The sequence below is a fragment of the Drosophila willistoni genome (assembly GCF_018902025.1).
Source record: "Drosophila willistoni isolate 14030-0811.24 chromosome 2L unlocalized genomic scaffold, UCI_dwil_1.1 Seg72.1, whole genome shotgun sequence".
Lineage (NCBI taxonomy): Eukaryota > Metazoa > Arthropoda > Insecta > Diptera > Drosophilidae > Drosophila > Drosophila willistoni.
The window spans coordinates 1,907,648-1,919,226 of NW_025814049.1; the positions used below are offsets into that span (position 1 = coordinate 1,907,648).

Here is an 11,579-nt window from a genome sequence, read left to right on the forward strand (position 1 = left end):
CTATCCTCTTGAGATCCTGGACTACGTCTATGATCTCAGTGTAGCTTAAAACGTAAGCCTCATTCATCAAGAGCCAACAGTTTGCCTGAGAAAGTGAAACCCAAAAGATGGCACTGGCTTTGCTTCTACTACTGATGGCTGGTCTAGGCGTAAGTTAAACTTATCTTCTATCTACTACGAATTCATCTCATCTCCATTTCTCTCTCTCTCATTCTTTTTGGCAGCTTTCCAGCTCTTCTGCTGTCAATTATGAACTTCAGGCCAGGACTTTTATCAATGAATCGAGCACACGTTATTATAAATTCTATAATGACATGGCTGCCGAAACATATACGGCCAATGATGAGGAGGATTTCGATGCCTTGTTCACCAAATTAACCAATGTGAAACGCATTGCCGATGAGCTAGTTCGTATCTCTCGTGAGGCTAGCGAATTTGACCTCAGTAAATTGAGTGATTTGCGTACAAAACACGCTCTCCAGGAATTGCGCAGTGTTGGTGATTTATTTGTTCTGGGCGATGATTATTTCTCGCTGGTCCAAATGAATTTGGCTGCCCTGCAGACTTTGTCCACCGATAAGGACATTGAACCCTATATGGGTGGCGCCAAAATGCCCAATGACGATGACAGTCCGTTGGCCTATTTTCCGGATATACAGAAGATTGTTCAGCGTAGCAGCGATGCCGATGAATTGAAATACTATTGGGAGACTTGGCGGGAGAAAAATCAAATTTGGTCTTCGGTGAATTTCTATACAATTGTTCAGTCTTATCAGCGAGCGGCGAAAATCTTAGAAGTGCCGGTTCATAGGCTTTGGTATCGCTTTGACGACAGTCAAGATCTGTTACGTCAGATGGAGAGGGTAATGGAGGAATTGAAGCCAGCGTATAAGCAGCTCCATGCCTTTGTGCGTCATGAATTGCATAAGAAATATGGCCAGGAGGTGGTCGATGCAAATGGACCCATTCCGGATCATCTATTCCAGCAGGTATTGGAACAAGCTTGGAGTGAAGGCAGCATTTTGGAGCAATACTTTCCACGACGCGAATTGCCACAATATGATGATTTTGTGAAGGATCGCACGGCCAAGGCTTTGATCAATGAATCAGAGAATTTTTACACCTCTTTGGGTTTCCGCCCTCTTAGCCAGGAGTTCCACAAATCGCAGCTAAAGGAGCCAAATCAGCATAGGCCTGACGATGATTGCCGTCCTTCAATATTCGATTTGACTCCGCGTGTTTATTTGATGTATTGCGAAAAGGTTAGCTTCCGCAAGCTAATGCAATATCACTCCCACATGGCCAGGGTCTATTATGCCCAGCAGAAGCAACAATTGCCCTCGTATTACTTTAAGGCTTACAATCTAGAGTATCCAGTGGGTGAGGCTGTGGTTCTCTCGGCCTCCTCCCCCACTCATTTGGTTGGCCGAGGTTTGGCCAAGAACGTACAGTTCACGCAGAAGACTCTAATGAATCGCCTCTTCCGCATGGGTATTCACACCATCCTCAATATTCCACTCTATTATGTGCATACCAAGGTAATGCATGATTTACTCAACGATTCGGTGGACATGGACACAGTAAATAAGCACTATTGGAGGCTGATGGAGCAACATGCAGGCATTGAACCCCCTTCCGATCGTGATGAAGATGCCATCGATTTTCCATATAAATTCTATGTCAATATTGATCAGAACTATCAAACTCAGTAAGTAGATAAAGATATTTTGCAAATTTAATTTAAGTTTCCTTTTTGTTTGCAGGAAATTCATTTCGGAAATATTGGGTTATCAATTTTACAAAGCTCTGTGTAATTCCACCTCTTTACAAGGTCAACCTCTTCATAATTGTGATTTCTATGGCAATTTGGCAGTTGGCAACAAATTGAAGTATTATTTTTATATAATTTCTATAAGTATATATTCACGAAACTGTTTCGTCTTTGTGGCAGATCCATGATGAATTTGGGTTCTACAAAACCCTGGAAAGATGTCATTGGCAAAATATTGACCACGAATCCCAATCTGAATAGTCAGGCCCTACTTGAGTACTATGATCCGATATTGTCTTGGTTGAATGCCCACAATAAGGAGACAAATGTTAAAATTGGTTGGTCTGCCACCAAGAAGAGTAAGTAATTGATTAATTATATAAAATTTATATTTACAATTAATTAATATTTAATTTTATATTTACAGAAATTGTTTGAAACTGTATGAAAATGAAATATATATATATTTTAATCAAATATTTTTGGCGCTTACATTTTGAATTTTTAGTGAGTTTTTACCCAGCACTGAAGATTGAACTAGTTCCTTATCAGTGTTGCTTTCCCTTTCATTGGTGTGAGAGTGAGATAGCTGGCAATACATTTGGCGCCAGTTTGAAATTGAACATGCGCAGGAAAAGAAAAATTTAATTGAATTGCTCAAGACCAAACAAAAAAATACTTTGTTAAACTTTTGTAATTCTAATTGGTCAAACTGTTGGGCTGTGGGGCGTATAATCAGTTTTTGGCTTTAACCTCAAGAGCCCTGAAAATGCTCAATTGTTGTTGGTGTTGTCGCTATTGTTGCTGGAAGTGCTGAAGTGTTGCAATGTCGCAATGTCGCTAGCGGATTGAGGACAGACAGGGGCCGGACTGGCCTGGGCTGGTCAGTTTTAAAGCTCATCGAAGCGCAGCTTGTTTTGTGCGTAGTCGCTTGATTGCATCCATATCCACATCCACATCCGACCAAGAGACATTCACACAAAACAACTTTTCGGTTTTGTGACAATTCAGGGGTGGATTAACCAAACAACGCAAAAATGGCTTACTTAAATAAGCAAAGGGTATGTGGGGACTAAAGTTAAGTCTAAGAAGATTTAAAAAAAAGATTCACGATAAATTCTTTTGGGTACATATATATATAGATATTTATATCTGATGGATTTTGGATTTTAGCATACGAGTAAGTAAAGTAGTAAAGTAGTTGGAAAGAAAATTTAATGTTTTTTACCAATACTTCCCTTAAGTTTTTCCAACAAAAAACAATCTTAGAGCATTAATGGTTTTCAATTTCAGTCATTTAACATGCTGACATATCCTATGACTATATATATAGTTTATTAGCTTTGTTAAGTTATAATTCAATGTTTAAATATTGAATTTTTCCCAAACATGGAACATCTTGTTGATCTGCAGTTTTTTTCAGATTGTTCTCTTAAAAATTGAAATGCATTTTTCAGCTTTTCTTGTCTAGAAATTAACTTTTCTTTCTTCATTTTTACAGAAAACTAAAGAACGAATTCTTTAAGGACTAATCTTTATATTTTATTATTTAATAATTATATTTAAGTCTAATGATTTCATTTTCAATCTGTATAGATCCAGCCATGGCTGGCAACACACGTTCTACTAGTTTTTTCTTGTAAAAATACACTTTCCTCTAAAGCATGACACATTTTCCCATAAATGATGTGATTAGTCTTGTAGTAAGTGTATAAAAAAGTCGTTTTTTATCTATATTCACATCTCATACCGGACTTGGACTTGTGGAAACGCTTCAGTTGTTGCTGTTTGCTGGGGAAAGGTCAGCGGATTCTGTCTTTGCGTTCATTTCAATTTTCATTTCCCTTGCCATTTCCATTGATCGGTCATTAGCCAACGATTGTGCAACGATTGGCAAGGTCGGTGGTTGGCAGGGCGTTCCCTTCATTTAGAGCCTAGCTCTGCCTACGCCTACGTCTCCACCTCCACCGCCAACTCCGACTCCATCGCCATTCAGACAGCAGCTGCTCCTCCTCCTTTTCGCTAATTGTGACATGGATAACCGTGAAATGAAATTATTTCCAGTTGCAGAGTCAGAGTTTCGGAGCTCCAACTTCAAGTCCAACTTTGACATGGCACGGACATGAGTGAAAGGCACCCACGCCGCATTTTTCTGCCTTGGCGAAAAGGGAAAACAAGTTAAATGAATGAAATTTGCATGCTGAACTCTTTTTTCTTCGTCGTTTCCTTTTTCTTTTTTTTTCGTTTTGTTTGGTTTGTTTAAATTGCCCATCAACAAATGCATTAACATTAACCCAAAAAAGGCGCATATAAAAGTAGCAAAAAAAGTAAAAAAATGGCTCAACTCTATATACCCATATATACATATGCATGGAATTATCATATGATTATATTTTTACTCCCAAAGTTGGGAGAGTGTGCGAAATGTTTTAGCTATTCCAAACATCAACGACAATTCAAGGCAAATATTTGGCACACAACAAAAAAGAATAAGCAAACTGAATAACTAAGCTGCTTAGTCAAATATAAAGAAAACAAAATCCAACTTAATAGGTTTTACATCAAAATATAATACACCAAAGATTCAATTCATCTTTGTTTAGCGTTACGTGAGTTTATTGAACTAAAATGTTTAGTCAGAGATTTGCATAGCTTTCAGATAATAGCGAAATCAGGAAATGCCTTTAAATGAAAATGGAACCTTAAGAAATGTAAATGCGACCGGAACTGTCCCGCCCAAAGATTATAAAAGAAAATGTTGCTAAAAATAAAGTCGTAATCTGCGAGTTGGCTATTGGAGAAATCGGTAATAAAATCTCTTGCAAGTTATGGTAGATCTAGGTAATAATATGTAAGGGAAAGTCAGATAATTTTTGACCAGAAATTGTTCTAAAAATAGGAAATCGATCAGTTATTAAGTTCATATGTATATTATACCTTTTATGTTAGCTGGCTCGGAATAATAAGTTTGTATTGAAATAAACTTCTTCATAAGATTGATTTGAAGCGAGTTAATATGCAATATTTAATACATGTCAAATATATTTGAGTATAGACTGTTGACGAATCGTTTTTGGAGGAGGCAATTCCTATAACCTTACCACCCGTGAATCCGAAAGTGATCACAAATGAACTCAAGCCATCAAGAGAAACCTTTGCTGATATCTGTTGATTGATTTTGCATAATGATTTTCTTTAATTGTGTAACTCCAAGAAAACTTTTCGAACTTAAAGACCTTAACCCCTGATAGGCTAAACTAAGATTTTTGGTACTATCTATCTATCTATTTTAGGTTTTCTAGATGGTTTATGAAAGCCATTTTCTATTATAGAAAAGATAAAGCCATATTTCAATAAACGTTTAATACTTATAGAGATAAAACCATATTTTAAATTAACCTTTAATTAAAATATAGCTTTTTTGAAAGAAAGATTCTCTGATATATTTAAAAGCAATCAAAAGTGTACTTCTTTGATATACATAGAGTCAGAAATAGAGTATCTTATTCTCTGCATTATAAAGTATTTCCAGAAGAAAAGAAACAATCTTTGATCAGATCAATCAAAAGCGTTGATGCGTTTAAAAAATATTTTATGATTGCAAATCAAATCAATTAAAATGAACAAATTATTGTTTTTTCTTAATAATTTTTTGGCAAGAAGATCGGATTCATAATTTTCGCAAGAAAACTAAATGATTATTTGATGAAATCTCATGCTGCGAATAACTGCCAATGCGAAGAAAACCAAAACGAACTAAGCAACCAGCAGCGCAAGCCAAAGCTACAAACAAACAATGCTCCAGCTAAGCTGACCCCGAGCAATTAAGAAATTATGTATATTATGAAGAGAGGAGATGTGATGAAAAAACAACAACAACAACAGCAACCAACAAAAAAAAAAGAGGCAACAATAAAAAGCCATAAAAAAGCGAATGCGAATGCGGCAAGAAATACAGACTAAGCATTATGTATACGCACTGCTGGATGGGTTGCTTTTCGATGCTGGCTCTCTGTTTCAGTTGTTTTTGTGTTAACCTTTCTTTATGTTGATTACAATAAAAGCAACAACAGTCACACAATGATACAGCATGCCCATAATTATCATTTGTTGCATTTCATTTGCTGCTGCTGCTGCTGCTGCTCTCTTGCTGATGGCTTGCATTGTCTTTGGCTTAAAATTTTTTGTGTTTTTTGTCCATATTGTAAATCATCTTCTTGCCTTGGATTTGTTGAGTTTTTGTAGGTGTCGCCAGCAGCAAAAGTTTTCTTTTCTATACATTTCATTTGGTTTTCATTTCTTTCTGCTTCTATTTAGTTTGGCTGCTTCCTTGGCGAATTGACCAAACAGAAGAAAAGAAACAAAAGACTTAAGACACGAACTTTACACAAAAGTGTTATATAAAAGCCGCAAGAGGTCGAAGTAGTGGCAATGGCGGGATGCGAGGGGGCCACGGGGGTAACCTGGCCTGCTGCTGTGTAGGTGGGTGAAATTATGCTTGTTGTTGACATCATCGCCAAAAAATTGGCCAAGAAGCAGCAGCAGCAGCAACAACAACAGCAACAGCTCCAGCAGCGGCAACAGTCAAGAGGCAACTCTTCAAAATTAACAACAACAAGAAAAGTGAACAACAACAAAAACAAAAACAAAAATCGAAATTAATTTTACTTTCATTTTCGTTTCGTTTTTGTGTTTTTTTTTTCGGTAAAGCCAATGCTTTAAGCTGTTGGCTCATTTCATTTTACTTTAATGGTTTACAATGTTGATCATCATCATCATCATCATTACGATGATAAAAATGTGGATGGATGATCATCATAAATTTTTGGTCTTGTTTCATTTTGAAACTATGTAGTTAAAATTGATATTAAATAGCAATTTTTGCAATAATAATTTCTCTAGTTTTTGCAATATTTAATGCTGATCGATCAATTGTTAGGTGAGCGGTAAATGCAATGAGGAAAAGTAAAGCCAATCATTTCAGTTTTTGTTCAGTTAGTTTGTTGTTGTCATGGCTTTTGTTCCCTCATATATATATGCATATACAATGGAAAAGTCACAAAAGTGGTTTTCCAAACGGTGCTTTTTGTCAATTTCCTGACAAGCTTATGAAATGCTCGTCAAGACATTATCATTTTGTAGGTCAAAACTTTATATTTTGTTGACGAAATGTACAATAATTGGGCCCAAAAAAAAAACTGAAATTGAATGGGGTAACACCTGTTGCCCCCGTCCCTCGCATCCTTCTCACAGTCGACTGCACTAATGTGCAAATTAACTATATCTTTCATACATACTATATATCATTTTATGCTGCGACAGGTGCGCTATGTGTGCACTCGCCTTGTCTCTGGGCAATTACATTTTCTTTCATTTTATCATAATTTCTTGCATTTAACTTGCGTTTTTTTTTTTTTGGTTAAGACTTTTTAGTCTGCTCAAAGACCGCAGACATCTCTGAAGAAATTTATGTCTACCTCCTCCTTCTCCTCCCCCCGCAAAACAATAACCACAAAAGAAACACCCTCGGTTACGCATGCTACCATCATCAATGTGTCTGTTGTATAAGCCTTTCAGCCCACAGAAGAAATGTGTCGCAGACGCAGTCGTCGATGTTGGAGTTGAAGTTGGCGCTGGAGTCGAATTCGAAGTCGAGACAATTGTGTAATTAGCCAAAAAAAAAAAAGAAACAGGGAAAAAGTATAGTCAAAAAGTGGCAAAAAAAAACAACTTCCAATTGCCTTTTTCAAGCTATTCAAAAATTTGATATGCATAAGCTTTTCATTTGTCTACCTGCTATTAATATTTCATATTCAGACAGAAATTATAAGTTTATTTTAGGTATATATGTTGGTTTTAACTCAATTGCAGAAATTCGTTTTTATTTAAGTAAAAGAATAATTTTCGAACAGCTTCATTCTATTGTGGAACTTTAATTTTATACCGGAACCACAAATGGCATTTTGCTTTCGTTTTATTTTTAGCTGTTTTGGAAAATAAAGCGACAGATATTTATCATGGAAAATAAACAGAATAACAGATATTTTCAACACATTAAATCGTTAAATATATTGTTTTTTAAAAGCTATTCTTCTTTTATATTCCAAATACAACTATCCCTAGATTTACATGGTGAAATCTTCCCGGAAAAAATCGTAAAATCAAAATTACTATCCTTTATAAACGTGGCAAATGTCTAAACTGGCAATTAACCAAATATAAATTATACATATGTATATTTAATAATAAATAATCAACCAAAACTATTCACTAAACACAAATAAATACTTATTGGAAATATTATAAATGAAATATTTAAAGTTTTATACTTAGTTTAATAAGTTTACTTTAAGTCGGTAGCTCAAAAGAGAATCTTATTGTAAGAAGTTCTAATATTTATAAGGATAAGTAAAAAAAAGTTTGATTGTCATCGTCGTTATATTATTAGGTTTTTAGTTTAAAACAATGCGTAAAAACCGTAGAATTTGTGCCATGACTTTACAACAAAGATCTCTGTGATCTTTTGTTGAAATGGACCTTGTCGGTACTTGTAAAGTCAAGAGACACCCCCAAGCAATACAATGGTTGGTTGTTCCTCAAAGATACTTCATAGTTCAATATATGAAAGAGATTGAATACAAAACGGTGAACTTAAATGCTTAACAATTCAACGTCAAGGCCCTATGGTAGCAGAAAAAGCCTTGATCTCAAAAAGTATGTTTTTGTTTTCTTCTTTTTCAGATGGGGAACTCCCAAAGACAGAGATAGACAGAAATTAGTGTGTAGTATGGTAGTATAGATGTCACCTAGAGTAAACCCAAACCAACATGCGGGCATTCATGTGTGGAGTGGCCTTTGGAAAACCTCAACTGAAACCGACAAACTTATTCGAGTTTTGGTCAAAGCAGCATCCGGCGACGGCGGCGGCGACAGCGAATATGGTGAATCATCTCAGGGTTTTTTCTTTTTGCACTCCATTGATGTGTTTCTTTTTTTTTTTCTATTTTGATTGTTTGCCAGTTTGCTCCCGCTGAAGTCCGTTTTGATCTCATTTCATTTGAATGCTGGAATGGAGGCGAATCGAAAGTGAAAGGAGCAACAATTTCTTCAACTGTAATGCGGGTGGGTTGCGGTGGTTTGCGGATTGCGGGGGGTTAGGTTGCTGCTGGCGGATGCGCGACAGTTGGAAAGTGTTTTTTCTGATTTTTGTTTGCCAGCAATGTGTATATATATATGTATATATATAGTGCCTATAGTAGCTCGTATTTGCCTGCTGGCAATGCGCAATATGCAAAAATTGTAAAGTCGAGTAGCAATTGCTCTTAATTTTTTTTAAATGTGGCACACAAAACGATTTTGATGACTGCCATTTGTTTTTTTTTTTTTTTTTTTGTGTAGAAAGCCCAAAACCTCAAAGATTGAGAGGTAACTTTGCTCAAACACATTGCCAGCAATGAGGAAGTCGCACCTTAAGATCGCATGTTCAAAGGAAAATCAACGATAATGGAAAAACGGGCAGAAAGCGCACACAAAAAGCACAGCCAAATATGTGGCTATTAGCATATATCTGCTGCTGCTGCTGCTGCAGTTGCGCCTGTCAGCTGGAGAAGCACCCTGTATATGCCAATGGATGATGAGGCAGGAAAATATTCGCAAACACACACACGCATACACAAATATATACTTTTATATATAAAAATATATATGTACTCATATATGGCCTCGCGAATGCCATCATCACTTTCACCTAAAGGTGATATAATGGCCAAGTCCGAGGCAGTCAACTACGTCATCAACAATAACAACAACAACAACAGAAGCAGCAGCTGCATTAATCTTCCTCTTTCTTAGCAGTGATTCCCCCTCCCTCCGTCCCTTTCTTCCTTCCTTCTTATATTGCCTTTGGGTAAACCCTAAACTCAAGTGTCCCGTGATCGCATTTAGCACCCCCAATGTCCAATTCTTACACCAGAATCTCCTACTGTTCGCTTCGCTTTGTTTCTAAACGGATCTAATTCGATTAGCATCAGTTCAAAACAAATATCCAGCACCAATTTAATATTTGATTTGCCCATTAGCAAATCAATTTCCTAATTGCTTGCAAAAAAAAAAAATATGAAAATAAAGTCACATAAACAAATTAAAATTTGATGGAATGAAAATAATTCTAAGATGCAGAAGTTTAGATGCCCTTTGAAGATCTTTTCTTATATAAGTGGCATAATCAGAGTAATTTTTACACACTTTAGGTGCAGAAAGCCGTTACACATATGAAAAATTATAAACTTTAGTCTTATCAATCACAATATCCAAAATATCCAAAATATCACAAATATCAAAAAATCCAATGATCTATAATCATTTAATTGAACAAGCAGATCGAATGTTTAGTATATACAATAAAAGGTCATTAAAATAGTATGGAAGTGGGAAAATAATTTAAGTATTAATAAAAGAGCAGATAAATATTGAATTTCTTGTAGATGACAAAAAATAGGAAGGTTTTTATATTGTGGCTACTTATATATGGAACATTAGTTTTCATAGGAGTTACTTATGCAGGGCTCTATAGTGCATTTTCATCCTTATTCCCCTTACACAGAAATATATAATCTATAATCTATCTATCAATCTATTTATAGACCTATTTATCATATAAAAGGTCTGTAGATACTGGCTCAAAACTCCCACCATCTCTCGCTAAAGCTCACTTCTTCGCAAGATACTCTCGACAATTCATTTAGTATCCTGATCCTAATTGAATTTGGTTTATTCACTAGGAAGTATCATTCGATGTTGGAGTGAAAACTATCTTTCTACATACTCATAATGTAATGAAAATCGCGAAAAAGAAGTTATTAATGCAAATTTCTATTCTCTAATCCGAAGAACGTTATCTATACATTATATTCGTTTGATATGACTTTCATAAATTTACAAGTTCGTATGAAGCGGTTTGCATTGATAATAATATCCTGTTGCTACTTAAGTATATACCTCACTCTTTAATGTCCTGCTAAGTGTCTTATGTCAAAATGTATATACCCAGGTCCAGATCCCAGGTCTCAGGTTGAAGGGCTCCCTATACCATATGCTTGAAAAATTATTTCCGAGGAAAATGAAATGTACATATTTTTTGGTTTTACATTGAGTATGATCGTTTATGTGAATAAAATAAAAACGACTTCTTAGAAACAAACAAAAATTTTTATTGGCCTATCTTTAAATAAAGGCCCTCCTACCTTGAGGATGGAGGGTATATGACCCTTCTTTGGCAAGGGTATATAAAGAACAGAAATATGACTATGCATTTTTTATCTGGAGATATCGACGCGTGGCTAGGATATTAAAAACTTTCCATTCCTGTGCAAATTACTTACATACATATACAAATATATTCGATTCCAGATTAAAGTCTGGGTTCTTGCTCTTGCCACGAGCCAAAACTGGCTACACGGGCTTTTGTAATTAGTATGCTTAGATGAGATGATTATAACAAGAATGTGAAATCTAAAAACCAGATAATCCCAGGAGGATCTTTCAATGATTTTGATTTGAATGGACTTTTAATCTTTTTCTCTCTCTCTCACTCTCTTTCTCTTTGGTTTGCTTGTTTATGGTGATTTATTTGTTGCTTTTGACAGGAGGCACACGCTCCTACATATCAATCAAATCACAGAGCAAATCAAGATCAAATCACAACAAATCAAAGCCAAAAATCAAAATCAACTCGCACAGCAATTAAATCAAATGAAGCAAGGCAAAGAGCAATGCCGCCTAACTGCAATTAGCTGTCAAAGTCAAGTCA

General features: G+C 35.7%; 1 protein-coding gene across 1 annotated transcript; it reads left to right on the forward strand.

The window, feature by feature from the left end:
- Positions 1-95: 95 nt before the first annotated feature.
- Positions 96-2,226, forward strand: LOC26530341 (angiotensin-converting enzyme). The gene is made up of 5 exons (XM_023177810.2): positions 96-149; positions 225-1,708; positions 1,764-1,889; positions 1,952-2,130; positions 2,199-2,226. The coding sequence occupies exons 1-5, from the start codon at positions 108-110 to the stop codon at positions 2,207-2,209; spliced, it is 1,842 nt and encodes a 613-aa protein (XP_023033578.1). The 5' UTR covers positions 96-107; the 3' UTR covers positions 2,210-2,226.
- Positions 2,227-11,579: the final 9,353 nt, after the last annotated feature.

Excerpts from the sequence above, each read along its gene's own strand:
- LOC26530341 (XM_023177810.2), top strand. The coding sequence starts at position 108 with ATGGCACTGGCTTTGCTTCTACTACTGATGGCTGGTCTAGGC. Across the intron at positions 150-224 it reads TACTGATGGCTGGTCTAGGC|CTTTCCAGCTCTTCTGCTGT; the intron begins GTAAGTTAAACT and ends TCTTTTTGGCAG. Across the intron at positions 1,890-1,951 it reads GCAGTTGGCAACAAATTGAA|ATCCATGATGAATTTGGGTT; the intron begins GTATTATTTTTA and ends TCTTTGTGGCAG.